At 52.5% G+C, this 16,727-nt stretch overlaps 2 protein-coding genes across 2 annotated transcripts; one reads left to right on the forward strand and one right to left on the reverse strand.

Annotated features, from left to right (window-relative positions):
- The first annotated feature begins 2,501 nt into the window (after positions 1 to 2,501).
- SPOUT1 (SPOUT domain containing methyltransferase 1) lies at positions 2,502 to 12,765 on the forward strand. Its single transcript, XM_036261867.1, has 12 exons — positions 2,502 to 2,551; positions 4,128 to 4,173; positions 4,745 to 4,870; positions 7,009 to 7,168; positions 7,369 to 7,458; positions 7,568 to 7,617; positions 7,829 to 7,959; positions 9,734 to 9,806; positions 9,911 to 10,009; positions 10,493 to 10,595; positions 10,770 to 10,917; positions 11,997 to 12,765. Exons 1-12 carry the CDS (start codon positions 2,516 to 2,518, stop codon positions 12,174 to 12,176), a joined length of 1,242 nt encoding a protein of 413 aa, XP_036117760.1. The 5' UTR covers positions 2,502 to 2,515; the 3' UTR covers positions 12,177 to 12,765.
- ENDOG (endonuclease G) lies at positions 12,159 to 15,357 on the reverse strand. Its single transcript, XM_036261871.1, has 3 exons — positions 14,842 to 15,357; positions 13,680 to 13,789; positions 12,159 to 12,503 (listed from the first exon to the last, which is right to left on the reverse strand). Exons 1-3 carry the CDS (start codon positions 15,355 to 15,357, stop codon positions 12,221 to 12,223), a joined length of 909 nt encoding a protein of 302 aa, XP_036117764.1. The 3' UTR covers positions 12,159 to 12,220.
- Positions 15,358 to 16,727: the final 1,370 nt, after the last annotated feature.

Here is a 16,727-nt window from a genome sequence, read left to right on the forward strand (position 1 = left end):
ATCGATCAATGTTTCTCTCTCACATTGATGTTTCTATCTCCCTCTCCCTTCTTTGCTCTAAAAAATCAATTAAAACATATAAAACACAAAAAAAGAAAGCATATCTCATTCATTGCTAATAGGAATGCAAAATGATACAGTCATGTTGGGAGACAGTTTGGAAGTTTCTTACAAAGTTAAACACAGTCTTATTTTTATTTATTTATTTTTTATCCTCATCTGAGGACATTTTTCCATTTTTTTGTTCACATAGAATGGGAGGGAGAGAGAGAGAGAGAACAACATTGATGTGAAAGGGACACATTGAGTGGCTGCCTCCCACACAACCCAACCAGGGCGGGGGACAAACTGCAACCGTGGTACACTCCCTTAGTGGGAACCGAACCCGGGTCTCTCTGGACTGCAGGCCAATGCTCTAACCGCTGAACCAAACCGGCCAGGGCTAAACACGGTCTTACTGTAGGATCCAGCAGTCAGGCTCCTTGATATTTATCCAAGTGAATTGAAAATTCGTCACACAAAAACCTGCACATGAATATTTATAACAATTTTATTCATAATTACCCCAAACTGGAAGCAACCAAATGTCCTTCAAAAGGTGAATGGATAAACAAACTGTGGTATATCCATACAATGAAATAGCATTTATCAATAAAAAAGAAATTAGTTATCAAGCCCTTGCTGGTAGCTCCGTTGGTTAGAGCACTGTCCCAATACACCAAAGTTTCGGGTTTGATCCCTGGTCAGGGCATATTCAAGAAGCAATCAATGAATATGTAAATAAGTGAAACAACAAATTGATGATTTTCTCTCTCTCCCTCTTCATCTCTCTAAAATTAATAAAAAAAATTTGTAAACATTAGCTATCAATTCTCAAGAAGACATGGAGGGAACTTAAATACATATTGCTTAATGAAACAAGGGAGTCTGAAAAGGCTACATGCTGTCTGATTCCAACTGTGTGACGTGGAAAATGCAAAACTATGGAGAAAGTAAAAAAGCAGTGTTGCACTGGCCAGTGTGGCTCAGTTGGTTGAGTGTCTTGCCTGTACCAAAGGGTTGACCATTCTATTCAGGGTCAGGGCACATTGCCTGGGTTTTGGGCTGGATCCTGGGTGGAGTGCATGCAGGAGGTAGCTGATAGATGTTTTCCTCTCATGTCAATGTTTCTCTCTCTCTCTCTCTCTAAAACTCAGTAAAATATTCTTTAAAAAAAAAAATCAGTGTTTGCCTGGGGCTTGGAAGGGGGTGGGTGGAGCCCAGAGGATTTTTTAGGGCAGTAAAACTATTCTGGGTGGTACTGTAATGTTACATAACATCATGCATTTGTCAAAACCCAAAGAATACAACACAAAGAGTGAACCCTAATGTAAACTTTGAACTTTGTTTAATAATAATGCATCAATATTGGTTCATTAACTGTAACAAATGTACACTAAGGCAAGATGTTAACAAAAAGGGGATAGAGGTTAATGGAAACTCTACTATCTGCTCAGTTTTCTGTAAGCCTAAATCTGATCTAAAAGATAAAGTCTATTAGTTTTTTAAAATGTTTTTATTGCTTTTTTTTAGAGAGAGAAATAGAAACATAGATGTGAAAGAGAAACATTGATCAGCTGTCTCCTGCACGCCCCCCAATGGTGATTGAGCCCTCAACCCCAGCATGTGCCTTGACCAGGAATTGAACTGGTCCTCTCAGTCCATGGGACAATGCTCAATCCACTGAGCCACACCAGCCAGACTAATTATTTTTTTAATCCTCACCCAGAGGATCTTTTCCCACTGATTTTTAGATACAGTGGGAGGGGGTAAGGAGGAGAGAGAGAGGGAGAGGGAGAAAGACATCTCACCCGGTCAGGGGTTGAACCTGCAACCAAGGTATGTGCTCTTGACCAGAAATCGAACCCATGACTCTTCAGTCCACCGGCCAACGCTCTAACCACTGAGAAAACTGGCCAGAGCATAAAGTCTATTAATTAAGAGAGAGAGTAGCCCGACAGATGTGGCTCAGTGGATTGAGCATTGCCCTATGGACTGAAAGGTCTGGTTGGACCAGTCAAGGCACATGTCTGGGTTGTGGGCTCCATCCCCAGTAGGGGATGTGCAGGAGACAGCCAATCCATGTTTCTCTCTCCCCCTTCCTCACTAAAAAAAATCAGTAAAAAAATATTTTTCAAGAAAAGAGAGTAAATGAACGAATCTATAAAAGATATAAAAGGAAATGTATTATACGAGCTTCAAGGTCATTTCCAGCTCTGAATCCCAGAATCACACTAGTTCTGGGCTTCCCATCTTGACATGCTGGCGGTCGACGAACCCCGCCAACGGCTGTGCAGGTGCTTCCAACGCGCGGAGCATAGCCCTGCCAGCCCACGCGATTCCCCGCCTTCTGGGAGCCTAGGCCACACCCCCGCTCACCACTGCCTCTCCGATTGGACGACTCGGAGAAGGTGTGGCCGGAAGGGTGAGGGGGTGAGTCTGATTGGCAGGACGTGGCTGACACTGTGCGGCGGACATGGCGGAGCGCGGAAGGAAGCGGCCCTGCGGCCCGGTAAGTGGCGGGACGTAGGCTTCCCCGGGCAGGACAGGGAATGGAGGGGAACGAGCCTCGTGGGGCCCGTGGCGGAGCCGGGCTGTGCCTCCCGGTCCCTGCTTATCCCTGATCCGAGACCGGAAGCCCCCAGGTGTCGCGTGCTGGTGGCCGCGCGTGCGCCTCTGCAGGATGTGAACCCGAGCTCGGAGCTCGGAGCTGGGAGCTGGGGTCTGAGCCACAGACGGGACAGCGTCAGGCAACCCATTGGTTACTCTGGCCAGGGCCGGATTCAGGAGGTGGGACCCAGCTGGCAATCCCCAGTCCTTTTTATTTTAAATTCTCACCAGAGGATATTTTTCTATTTATCTTCAGATAGAGTGGGAGGGAGGTAGAGAGAGGGAGAGAGGGACAGAGAGAGAAACATGGATGTGAGAGAGACACATCGACTGGTTGCCTCCCACACCACCGGACCAGGGCTGGGGTTGAACCCCAACCAAGGTGAATGCCACTGACCGGAACTGAACCCGCGACCCTGGTCTGAGGGCCTGACACTAAACCGGCCAGGGCTGGTGTCCTTTTTTTTTTTTTTTTTTTAATTTTTCTACCTTTATTGATTTTTAGAGAGAGAGGAAGGGAGAGGGAGAAAGAGATAGAAAGAAGCATCGATGAGAGAGCCCATCAATTGGCCACCTCCTGCATGTCCGCCACTGGGGACCGGGCCCACAACCCGGTCATGTGCCCTGACCGGGAATTGAATCAGCGGCTTCTTGGTGCATGGGTCGGTGCTCAACCACTGAGCCACACTCGCTGGGCCTTTTTTTTTTTTCCCTTTATTAGAGAGGAAGGGAGAGGGAGTGAGAGAGAAACATCCATGAGCGAGAACATAGATTGGCCGCCTCCTGCATGCCCCCCACTAGGGATCAGGCCCACAACCTGGGCATGTGCCCTAACTGGGAATCAAACCGGTGACCTCTTGGTGCATGGGTCGATGCTCAACCGCTGAGCCATACCAGCTGGGCTCCAGAGCCCGTTATGGCATATCTCTTCTGACTCCAGGGACCTGTCCCCCTGAGCCTGTTTCCTCTTCTCTCCAGTGGGAAGTCATTCAGCAATTTAAAAAATATTTTTTTATTTATTAATTTTAGAGAGAGAGATGAAGAGAGAAAGAGAAACATCAGTTTGTTATTTCACTTATTTATGTATGTATTGATTGATTCTTGTATATTCCCTGACGGGGGATGGAACCTGCAACCTTGGCAAATCCTGACCACGCTCTAACCAACTGAACTACTGGGTCAAGGTCCCTCATTCAGCAATTTATTAAGTGCTTACTATGTGCCAGGCCTGGTCCTAGGCACTGTGTACTGCAGTCCCTGCCTTCCTGGCACTCTCTGGGGCAGCAGTATGTGTATATGGATTGCCAGCAGCAAGTGGGACACCCTCCCAAGTGTGACCATTCTCTTTTGGTTTTTTTTGGTACGTGCCCCTAGCGGGAGCCGAACCTAGGACTCTCTGGTCCACAGGCCGATGCTCCAACTGCTGAGCTAAACCAGCCAGGGCACCCCTCATTCTTATTCCTTTCCCATTCCTCCAGGGTGAACATGGCCAAAGGATCGAGTGGCGAAAATGGAAGCAACAGAGTAAGTAAGGGGCTGGGAGTGAGGGTGAATGTCTATTGACCCTTCCCCAGGCCACTCCAATAGTGCACAACTAAACTTTGGGGAAAGCCACCAGGCTTGTCCCCTGTGGGAGGAAGAAGGGGTCAGAAGTCCCCCCGAGGCTCCTCTGGCTGCTCACCCAGCATCACTCTAGCACCCAGGCTGGCCTGACCTGAGTGGGAAACCTGACCCCACTGAAAGGGCATCATCTCCTAGACTGCTCCAAAACATTCTCCCTCCTTGCCCTGGCCACTTTGGCTCAGCAGTTAGAGCGTCGGCCTGCGGTCCGGAGAGACCCGGGTTCGGTTCCCGCTAAGGGCACGTACTTCGGTTGCAGTTTGTCCCCGGCCCTGGTTGGTCGTGCGGGTGGCAGCCACTCGATGTGTCCCTTCACGTCAATGTTTCTCTCTCTCTCTCCCTTCCTCTCTCTCCCTCCCACTCTATCTGTACAAAAAATGGAAAAATATCCTCTGGTGAGGATAAAAAAAAAAAACAAAACATTCTCCCTCCAAGTCCCTCTCACCTCTGCCTATTGGGATGTCTTCTTATCTAGAGAAAGAGGAGAAAAAGAAGTGGAAGGATCTTAAGCTGATAAAAAAACTCGAGCGGCAGCGGGTGCAGGAGGAAGAGACAAAGCGCCAGCAGGAGGAGGAGACAGCTGCACAGCGGGAGGACCGGGGTGAGCATACTGGGTCCTGGGCAGGGCAGAGACTGTCAGATCTGGAAGGGACCTTAGAAACTTGTGGGTCCAGACATCTTGTCCCGATGGAGAAGTTGAGAGAATGGGAGAGGCCCAGAAAACTGGGTCCTAACCTCCTACTTAGGTAGATTTCAAGCCTATGGATGGTAAACATCACATAACATAACTGTATGCCTCTAGAATCTCATCATCATGATGGTATTATTAAAAAATTTTTAAATATGTTTTTATTGACTTTTTAGAGAGAGAGAAACATTGATGTGAAAGAGAAACATCAATCGGCTGCCTCCTGCGTGCCCCCTACTGGGGATCAAGCCCACAACCCAGGCATGTGCCCTGACCAGGAATCAAACTGGGACCTCTCAGTCCATGGGACCTCAGTCCATGGAACAATGCTCAATCCACTGAGCCACACCGGCAGGGCTAATTTTTTGTTTTTTGTTTTTTTTGTTCAGATAGAGCGGGAGGGAGAGAAAGAGAGAGAAACATTGACCTGAAAGGGACACATCGAGTGGTCACTACCCACACGACCCAACCAGGGCCAGGGACAAACTGCAACCGAGGCACGTGCCCCCAAGTCTCCCTGGACCGCAGGCCGATGCTCCAACCACTGAGCCAAATCAGCCAGGGCTAATTTTTTAAGATTAAAAAAAAAATTGATTTTAGAGAGAGAGGAAGAGAAAGAAACATTGATCAGTTGCTTCCCATACATGCCCCTACTGGGGACTGAACCTGCAACCTGGGTATGTGCTCTGACCCAGAACCGAGCTCACCACATTTTGGTGCACAGGACAACATTCCAACCAACTGAACCATAGCAGCCAGGGCTGTTTTAATTTTTTATTGAGTACTTTCTGTGTGTCTAGATTCCAGGTTTTTTTTAATTACTTTGATTTCATAATAAGAGTTCTCTTTTTCTTCATTAAATAATCCATGCTCGCCCTGGCTGGTCTGGCTCAGCGGTTAGCGCGTCAACCTGTGGTCCTGAGAGACCTGGGTTTGGTTCCCACTAAGGGCATGTACCTCAGTTGCAGTTTGTCCCCGGCCCTGGTTGGGTTGTGTGGGTGGCAACTACTCGATGTGTCCCTTTCACGTTGATGTTACTCTCTCTCTCCCTCCCTCCCACTCTATCTGAACAAAATATCAAAAAATGTCCTCGGGTGAGGATAACAAAAAAATAATAATAATCCATGCTCAAAATAGAACCCCCCAAACAATACAAAAAGCTATAATGAAAGGAAAAAGCCAGTGAACACTGTAGTGAAGCTTTCTTCAGATGTGATGTTATACCCACTTAAACACACGTAGAGAGATGTAGATACAGCTTTAGAAAAAGGAGACCACTTCATGCACGTGCTTCTGAACCTGGTTTTGCTCACCTCACACTGTCCCGGATGTCCTTCCACATCAGTAAGTGTCGATTTACCCAACAAATTGTATCTTTTTCTCCAGCCAGGCCCGAAGCCCTGGAGGGTCAGGGGGCCCTATCATACTCTCTAGGTCATGGTTACCAGTGATGATGGTGACAGTAGGGACAGCAACTGAGCACGCCAGCTGTTTCAGACACCAGGAAAGCCCTTAATGGGCGTTACCTTGTGTGGCTCCCTTTGGACAACTGAGGAATATGGTGGTCCCTTTGGAGCCAAATGGCCTGAACCCATATCTCAGCTGTCCTGCCTTTTGTGTGAACTTGGGATACATATTTGACCTCTGGACCACAGGTTCCCCACCTCTTGATGGGTATTGTAGTTTCCTGGCATTATTGAATAAATGTACACACATAAAAGGCACTAATAGTAGATAATAGGTATTACTCCCATTTGACAGCTGGAGAACTGAGACGTTGGGGGTGGGGCCAGGATGTACACTTAGGCCAGGGTCTCCGAACCACTCCCAGCCTGGCCCGGTGATCTGCCCTGCTCATGGGAGCCTTAGAGAACACTGGGTCCTTTTACTCTTGGGGAGATTGAGGCCTAGAGAGGAGAATTAGATCTATTTTGCTAATCTCAAAATTCCTCCCAATAGGAAAATTCTCTAACTCTGGGCCCAGGGTATAGGAAGGAGGGAAGAGCATAGGCCTGGCCACCCAGACTAACCATGAACACCCCTCTGTCCAGGGCGGCCCTACACCCTGAGCGTGGCCTTACCTGGCTCCATTCTTGACAACGCCCAGTCACCCGAGCTTCGCACCTACCTGGCCGGCCAGATTGCCAGAGCCTGTACCATATTCTGTGTGGATGAGATTGTGGTGTTCGATGAAGAGGGCCAAGATGCCAAGTGAGGGGCCATCCTGCAGGGGACTGGGGCTCCGAGAGAGGGATGGGCTGCCAGAATTGGCTTGGGCTTGCCTGGGCTGTGAACCCTGCCTGAAATGCCCCCATTGTAACCCTGATGAGGGCACTGCAGAGGTCACATTGGGTGGACGAGCTCTTGAAGGGAATGCAGTAGGCTCTTGAGCCCTATCTCTCTCTCTCCAGGACTGTGGAAGGGGAATTCAAGGGAGTCGGCAAGAAGGGGCAGGCATGTGTGCAGCTGGCCCGGATTCTGCAGTACCTGGAGTGTCCACAGTAAGGAGCGAAGGGCAGACTTTCTGAGCGTGAGGGAGGGGAGGTCGAGGTACAGGTCAGGCAGAGGTGGCTTCCCTGGGAGCTTCCTGAGATCTATGTCCTTTACTAGGTACCTGAGAAAGGCGTTCTTTCCTAAGCACCAGGATCTACAGTTTGCAGGTAAGGCTTAGGGGGGCTCTGACCCCCATTTCCCAGTGATCATCCCCAGACCCTGAGAAATTGCTCTCCGGTTGGGAAAACAGGCCCAGGCCGAGCAGGCTTGTATCTGGTGGCAAGTAGCAGGTCTGCGGCAGAGCTGGACCTTGGGCCAGGGTGCCCTGCCATACCCCCATGTGCTTTTGTACCTCCCATGACCCCTCCTTACCCACAGGGCTCCTGAACCCCTTGGACAGTCCTCACCACATGCGGCAGGATGAGGAATCTGAGTTCCGAGAGGGCGTCGTGGTGGACCGGCCCACCCGGCCAGGCCAGGGCTCCTTTGTGAACTGTGGCATGAAGAAGGTAGGAATTGGAATGTGGATGAAACCACACTTTCCCAGATGTGCCCTGGCAATGAGGTGTGTGAGTGGGAGCCCGGAACCCAGGTATCTGCCATCTACTGGCGCTGGTCTGGACTAGACAAATTCTTAAATTCAGGCCCAGTAGATAAAGCCAGGATTGAATTTCCTGCTTTTTTAAAAAGCAAGTCAACAGCCCGGCTGGTGTGGCTCAGTGGTTGAGTGCTGACCCATGCACCTAGAGGTCACTAGTTCGATTCCCAGTCAGGGCACATGCCCAGGTTGTGGACCCGATCCCCAGTGAGGGGCATGCAGGAGGTGGTCAATCGATGTTCTCTCTCATTGATGTTTCTCTCTCTCTCTCCCGAAAAATAAATAAATAAAATAAAAAGCAAGTCAACAGAAAATGCTCCATTTGCTAAAAACAAAACAAAACCCTGCAAAAACAAGTTCCAAGTCTGTGGGGTGGTCCAGCACACTGCAGAGCCACGCTGGGGATTGGAGCATTCCTTCGCCACCTGTTTACTCTCAAGTCTCCTAGAGTCAGAGGCAGAGACATGTAAATGTGTGGGTCTCTCCCCTCAAAAGAACAGACCAGAAGTAACTGGTTAAAAGCAGGCCTGACCCTGGCCAGTTTGGCTCAGTGGTTAGAGCGTCGGCCTGCGGTCCGGAGAGACCTGGGTTTGGTTCCCGCTAAGGGCACGTACTTCGGTTGCAGTTTGTCCCCGGCCCTGGTTGGTCGTGCGGGTGGCAGCCACTCGATGTGTCCCTTCCCGTCGATGTTTCTCTCTCTCTCTCCTTCCTCTCTCTCCCTCCCACTCTATCTGTACAAAAAATGGAAAAATATCCTCGGGTGAGGATAAAAAATAAATAAATAAATAAATAAATAAAAGCAGGCCTGACCCAGACTAGGATGATGGAGAAAAGCATAAGAACCCTCAAGAAAGCAAGCGCCCTGTGCTGCATTCAGAATTGGCACGAAACAAACATCTATGGTTATTCAGGACAGCTCCTTGGAGTCTGCATTTGCTTCACACCAGGCCCTGTGCAGCATAACAGTAGCTATTGCTTATGGAATGTTTTCTTTTTTCTGGTACGTGCCCCTAGCGGAAATCGAACCCAGGACTCTCTGGTCCGCAGGCTGACGTTCCAATTGCTGAGCCAAAACGACCAGGGCTGGAATGTTTTCTGTTTGACAGATGAGCAAACAGGTTCAGAGAGGTTAAGTGACCCACTCAGACTCCATTGGCTAGTAAGTGGTGCAGCCACCAAAATATAGAAAACTTGGATTTCATTTACTCATGAAATATTTACTTCCTATTCTGCCACACCCAGAGCGTTATTTTTTTTTTAAATTATTTTAATGAGAGTTTTTTGTTTGTTAATTCTCACCCAAGGATATTTTTCCATTGATTTCTAGAGAGAGTAGAAGGGAAGGAGAGAGACAGAAACATCAATGTGAGACGGACATCAATTGGTTGCCTCCTATAGGGTCAGGAATCAAAACTGCAACCCAGGTACGTCCCCTTGACTGGAAATTGAACCCATGATCCTTTGGTCCAAGGGCCGATGCTCTAATCGCTGAGCCAAACCACCCAGGGCAGACCAGTGTCTTGTGATAGTCATTTTGCAGGAATGGTATGGCCCAGGTATGGGGGCAAAGGTTGACCTGGACCCCTTAGGTCCCTTGCAAACTACCCAGATTTCCCCACAACTAGAGAGTAGTGACCTCTGCTGGTCCTGTGGGGGAATTGCAGCCATTTCTGGCTTTTCCCTAGGAGGTGAAGATCGACAAGAACTTGGAACCTGGACTTCGGGTGACTGTGCGACTGAACCACAAGCAGCTCCCAGGTCTGAATGCTTCCCCAGCCAGGTCAGCCTGAGGGCTCAGAGCCTTCCCTTCCACCTCCTTGTCCCCTCACCCCATCTTCACAGCCCCCTTGCCTCCCCTCCAGAAAGCAAGACCTACCGTGGAAAAGTTGTGTCGTCTCAGGACCCGCGCACCAGAGCTGGTCTCTACTGGGGCTACACAGTCCGGCTGGCCTCCTGCCTTAGTAAGGACAGAGTTCCTCCTCCTCTCCCTTTGTGGCGGCCACAGAGCCTTGCTTGACCCAAAAGTCTGACCAGAGTCCTTGTCCTGCCAACTTGCTCTGTGTCCTTGGACAACTGCCTTTCCTGCTCTGGGCCTTGGTCTCCCTCAGTGCTCTGGATGCTATTAAAGACTTCAGAGGAAAAGTACCATGATCAGTTAATAATGTCTGTGTGGGTTGGTGATGGGAGCAAAAGGACCTGAGAAGTCAAGGTGCGGTATGTGTTCTCAAAGCTCCTTCCTACCCACCGTCTGCTTTGCTTCCACAGTCTAACGTGGGTGTGATCTCTTCCTGATCAGTCCTGACTTCCCAGGAACAGTGGAGGGCCTAGGTGTGACTCCCTTACCTGAGTCCCCTTCTCCACACCCACCCAGTATACACATACTCAGCCAAGCAGCTGTGGCTTGTGGAAGGTAGGATGCCTACCTAAACTGACCTCACCCCCAGGTGCTGTGTTTGCTGAGGCCCCCTTCCAGGATGGGTATGACCTGACCATCGGGACATCAGAGCGAGGCTCAGATGTGGCTTCTGCCCAGCTTCCCAGCTTCAGGTGGGTGCAACCTGAAGCAGGGGCCAGGGGAGGATGAATGGAGCAGAGGACGGACCAGTCTGGTGGGGGCAAAACTATAGACTGGGCCCCTGCTGTGTTGTAGGGCTGCGAGTGGGGGGGGCTGCTTTCAACGTGGCCTTGCGCAGTTAGTGATCTCCCCGCTGTGGGTGCCAGGCATGCTCTTGTGGTGTTCGGGGGCCTCCAGGGGCTAGAAGCCGGAGTGAATGCTGACCCCAACCTGGAGGTGGCTGAACCCAGTGTCCTCTTCGACCTGTATGTGAACACCTGCCCCGGCCAGGGCAGCCGCACCATCCGAACAGAGGTGAGCCTGCCTACCTGCCCTGCTTCCAGCCCCAGGCTGTTCTCACGGTTCAGCCCCGGCCGGGTCTTGGCGTCTGTCCGAGGGGGATTGCAACTTTCCCTGTCACCTGCTCTGCCCAAGGCTGCCCTGAGCCAGCCTTCTCTGGAGATGTTCTCCTCACCCTCAGCCTCACACCACTGCAGACTTGTGGCAGGGACAGGATATGAGTGAGCTGGGAGTCAGGAGCTGGGTGCCCATCCAGCTGCTCCCAAGCTGGGTGACCCAGGAAAGCCCACCCACCCCTGCTCTGGGCGTCCATTTTCACTGTATGCTCAGTGTTCCTCATCCTCACGTGTGACCATGGTGGTGGACAGAGCAGCCCTCTCCGTGGGGGACAGGATATGGCTAGCTGAGAGCCTTCGTCCTGGGCATCCACAGAGCCTGGGGCCCCACTTCTAAACTCAGCACAGAATACCATACCTGTGGACTGCTGGGGATGCTCCATCGCTCCGCCAGTCTCAAAGGGTGGTGACTAACAGTCCACCTGTCCCCAAGGACCCTGCATGGGCCAGGTGCTGCAAGCTGCCACCGCACCCTCCCAGCAGAAACCCCAGCCCCCTTCCAATACCTGCACAGTCGTCCCTCGCCACTTCGCACTTTGACTTTTGTGGCTTTGCTCTACTTGGAAAAAAACGCGATAGAGTGAAGCCGCGAAAGTCGGAACGCGAAGTGGCGAGGGACGACTGTGTATAAATAAAGAATCCTACTTCACGGAAATTATTTATCGCAGTAGAGTCTGGAACTGATTAACCACGATAAACGAGGGCCGACTATACAAAGTCTGACCCTGGGAGGCAGGTATTATTACTATCATTCCCCTTTTACAGAGAGGGAGACTAGAGAAGGGAGGTGAGGCCCCTCCATGGCAGGGCATGCAGCCAGCTAGTGGCAGATTGGCAGGATGACCTTAACCTCCTCAGGGCCCTGCTGAAGGCACAAGACCCCAAGGGACTGGGTCCTGGGCAGCCAGGCACTGAAGACATGGGAGCCGGGGCACCCGCCAGCCCCGGGCCCCACCCATCGCTGCGCTTCTCTTCCAGGAAGCCGTCCTCATCTCCCTGGCCGCCCTGCAGCCAGGCCTCACCCAGGCGGGGGGAGCCAGCACAGCTGAAGGCTCTGTCGGACACGAGCGTGAAGAGGCAGTGGTGAAGCCAGAGGTTCCTGAGGGTCACCGGGGACAAACACAGCCAAGACTTTCTCCAAAAAATAACCACCTTTAATGTTACCCAGCCCCCACACCCTCAGTCTGGCTGGGCTACTGCCCTCACCTGCTACCCGCAGTGATGGCCTTGAGGCTGCCTGCCCTTGCCAGGATATTCGGCACAAAGAGCAGCCCCGAGGCCCGCTCAATGCTCTCGATGGGCACCAGGAAGCGCTCCAGCGGGATTGCCTCGTCCACGGGGGCGTTGGGCATCACATAGGAGCGGAGTTCGATTTGCCCGCCTGCTGCCTCCAGGATCAGCACTTTGAAGAAGTGGGTGGGCACGGCCACGTGGTTCTTGCCGATTACCTGGTACTTCACGTAGGACTTCCCATCAGCCTCTGTCCTGCAGGCAAACCCAGGCACACGTGGCCTTTCAGGGCTCCCAGGGAGTCTGGTTAGACCCTGGGCTGCTGCCTCCAGGAAGTGTTCCTTGACCTGACCCCCAAATTGTGTCAAGCTGTAGGAACACCCCCTTGTGAGGCTTCTGTGCTCCCCCGCAGACTGGGAGCTTCCTGCAAGGTAGACTCACTCTTAACCTGTTGTCCTCATGCCCACCCCTGGGTCAGGCAGGGTGAGCAGTGGCAATAAACGCTGCTGAAAGAATCCAGCCTCTGTACCTACATTCATCCCCGCAGACACCTGATGACTGCCTGTCTCTCCCTGTGGGGGGTGAACTCCAAGCGGGCCAGGCTGTGACGGCTGCATTGCCAGCGCCAGCACAGGACAGGGTGCAGAGCTGGTGCCCAGAACGCTGTCCTGTGGGTGCCTTCCAGTCTAACCCTCAGCAGAGTACTCCACTACAGCAAGCCTTAGTGCCTTATTAAAGTTTCTCAGTGCCTTGGTTAGTCCATGCTGAGCCCTTATTATGGTGATGTCCACTGTCCCACTTTGTCCCCTAAACAACCACAATGTAGGTAACAAGTATCCCCTTTTCATGGGAGAGGATGTTGAGGTCATTTGCCCATGGCACCTGGAGACTAGGTGATAGGGCCTGGATCCCATCAGCCTGTAGATTCCAGAGCCTGCTGCTTCCCTACAAACTGCGGCATCACTCATCCGGTCTTCAGTGGGCTAGAGAGATCACTGAGCATACCAGAAGATGCTCAGTCCCTTCTCCCTGGGAGGCAGGCTGCAGAGGAACAAGAGTGAAGTCTGGAGGTGCGGAAAGGCTGCTCCAGAGACACAGGGCAAGAGCCTGGTACAGGGGTCTCTTGTCTAGGCAGAATACAGGGTTGGTCGGGTGAGTGTGGCAAGAAGTGATACAGGAGAGGAGCAAGGGCAGATGCAGGGCCTGGTGCCCATGGACAGAGGAGACATGGTCTGGGTGGGTCCCTTGAAGGTCTCTGGCTGTAGAAGTGAATTCAGGAGTCTGAGGCAGGGAATGGACAGGCTTGCTAAGAAACCAGATGACTAGTGACCTGGCAGTGCTGACCCAGAGCCTGGGACAAACCTGGATGGGGTAAGTGGGAGATCCTGGTATCCCCAGCCACCCCCCTCCCCCCACTAGGTCCAGCCTTACTTGGGCAGGAAGAGCGGCCCTGTGCAGACATAGACATTTTGGTAGGTGCGGGTCAAGCTCCGGCTGTACTTCTCCAGGTTGTTCCAGGCATTCTGGTTGAGGTGGGGCACCTGGTAAGAGAGGGGACTCAGAGAGACTGGCTGGGACCTTTTCCCCTCAGAGGGGCTATTCTGAACCCTGAGGGGTAGGCACTGGCACCAAGCCTGGGGATTCCAGCAGGGTGGAAGGGAAAAGCATGCAGAAGAAACTGGTTCAAGGAATGAAAGTACTCCTTTAGGCCACCTGGCATGAGTGTGGAGCCCAGAAAGAGCTCAGGAGGGTGCTGGCCGTCCGATCTAGAATGGAGGGACTAGGGTCCCAGATCTCAAGGCCCTTTCTCAGTTCCAAAGAGCCACACTTACGGAAAGGGACACATCTATCCCCCACCCCCCTTTCGGAGAAACAGGCCAGCCTGTCCCCAGTGGCTCATGGGAAGGCCAGCTCTTCCAACCTGTCCTTATCCCACTTTAAACCACATACAGAGCCCAGCTGGGACCGTCAGGCATCTCCCAATTCACTTGACCGCTCCAGTCCTCAGTACAATGTAGTACAATGGGTAGGGGACTACCACTGGGAGAGCAGAAGTCCGGTCAGAGGCCCAGACACCACATCGGTCTTCGTCCAGTGGGTGCCTGGTCCTTGTGGGGACAGGGCGGCTTGCTCAGAGTGCACAGTGACTGCTCCTAACAGCTGACTGCCAGCCAGGCGTCTCTTTACTCCTGGAAGGCAGACTGGGTAGGACAATGGCTGAAAGCTCAGGGTCTTTTAGGCAGACTGCCTGGGTCTCTTCCTGATGTGACATGGGCCAGTCACTGCCTCTCTAAACCTCATTTATTTATTTAATGTTCGCCATGGGCCAGGAAATGTGCTCCGTACTTTTATATGCACGGAGTCTACAGTTACTCAGCACTACTGCAAAAAGTAGGTGAATAGCAGTAACATCCTCATTTTACAGACGAGGGCCCTGGGGTCAGACCGGAGCGGATGCTCAGCGCCCAGTGCTCCGTTCCTGCAGCCTGGGGGTGGGCGTGGATAAGCAAGCACCTGACCTAGCTCGCGCCCCCGGCAGCCTCCCGGGGGCTGGCTTCGCCTTAGGTCGCCGGGCCGGGGGCGCGGACGCTACCTGGGGCGCGACGTTGCTCAGGTAGAAGGTGTCATCCATGGCTTTCTGGCTCCAGCGGTGGTTGGCAGCGGCGGCCAAGTGGCCGCGGTCGAAGCCGCTGCCGCGGTAGTCGGCGTTGGTGGCGCGGTGGTACGCATGCACCGACTCGTCCTCGCGGAAGTCGCAGGAGCGGCGGTCGCCGTCGCCGCGAAGCCGCTCGGGCCGCAGCTGCTCCACCACCCAGAGCGCGCCGCGAGTGCGCGGGTCGTAGCACAGCACGTACGACTCGCGGCTCTTGAGCTGCGCCAGCCCCGGCAGCCCATACTTAGCCAGCTCGCCGGAGCCTCCGCCTGCCGGGGCCCCGGGTAAGGCAGGCACGGCGGGCAGTCCGGCCGCCGCGGCCACGGGCAGCACCGGCAGCCGGCCCAGCAGCCCTGGCGCCGGCCGTGCATCTGCCCGGCGCCGCCGCCAGCCCTCGGCAGCCGCACCCAGCCCGGCGCCCAGCGCCAGCGTCAGGCCAGCCCGCAGCGCCCGCATGGCAGGCAGCGCGACTGCAGCGCAAATGGAGGGCGGCCCGAGGCGCCGAGAGAACGCCGCGACCTCCGGCGTCCGACCTGCGAGGCTCTTAAAGGGGCCGCGCCGGCTTGCGGGGCCCACCGCGGGGATGGGCCGGGGAGGGGCGCGAGCGGGTGGAATGTCCCCTCCACCCACAAAGGCTCGCAAGGGCTTCGGACTGTATAAGACGGGGCTGACACCAGCTGCGAGTGGACGGCCTGGCGCCCCTTCTTTGCCCTTTAAGATGCGGACCAGAGGGGCGCGGCACCGGAGCCTGTTTGTGATTGGCCGCCCCAGGGCCGGCTCCACGCTTCTCCGCCTCCTTACGGGTCTCCAAGAGGGACCGCCCCCTCCGCTGCGCCTGCGCCTGCAGTTCCCACTTTGAGTGCCTGGTCAGCACTAGTCTAAAGCGCTTCCATCACTTCATTTAATCCTTGAAAGAGCTCCCAGTTGGCAGCACGAGGACAGGACACCAGGGTCTATTCTCCTAACCATTACACCATAAGCCAAAAGTTCTAAGGCCAAGGCCTTCTTAACACCCAGAGAACAAGGATGCAGGCTGCCTATAGTCTCTGCTGTTTGGAACAGAAGCTGGTTAACATTCCAGAAAGCAGCTTGACAGTATCTATGTAAAGCCTTCAAAGGGTGTTTACCTTTAAACCTACTTAGAGGATTGAGCTGGGGAAGCAAATTGGAATGCAGGGATTTCAAACAGGAACTCCCTCTAAGCACTATAGTAAACTTACAGGAATAGAGACTGGTTTCCAACATTGCCAGCATATTAGAATAGTATATAGCCTATAAAAAAATTTAAGCCATACAGCAAGTTGCTCACCATCTAATGTGGGGGTTGCCAATACACAAAAGTATATATCAAAACAATTATGCATTTCAGGGGTTTCTGGGCATAAAATGAGTGTTGTTTGCAAAGGCCTTTGAGGGGCAGGGGAAGGAAAGCAAGGACCGTTAGCATTGGATCCTAAAGTGGAAAGAGGTCTGTATGTTTAAGGTTCATAAATTGTCCAGCCTTAAGTTCATTTGAGTAGCAGACCTGACAAATATTTGAGGTCAAAACCCTACTATGTGTTTAAAAAATTACCATGTTAATAAAAGTATTCGTTTGCTTGGGGGGGGGGCAATTATGTAACAGAAATTACATCTGCGAAGAAGACTAACGAAGAAGACTAACGTATTGCCAGTGATTTTCTCCCGGTTGTGGGGTAAGAATGACTTGTTTTATTTACATGTTTTTTAGTTTTCATAGTTTTTCAATCTAAAAATAACTTGCTGTGAAACCATAATGTAATACCTTGTCCCCCGGTCCACACTCCCTCCTCCCTGAAGCTGCAACT

The sequence above is a fragment of the Molossus molossus genome, unplaced genomic scaffold, assembly GCF_014108415.1.
Source record: "Molossus molossus isolate mMolMol1 unplaced genomic scaffold, mMolMol1.p scaffold_m16_p_14, whole genome shotgun sequence".
NCBI classification, from domain to species: domain Eukaryota; kingdom Metazoa; phylum Chordata; class Mammalia; order Chiroptera; family Molossidae; genus Molossus; species Molossus molossus.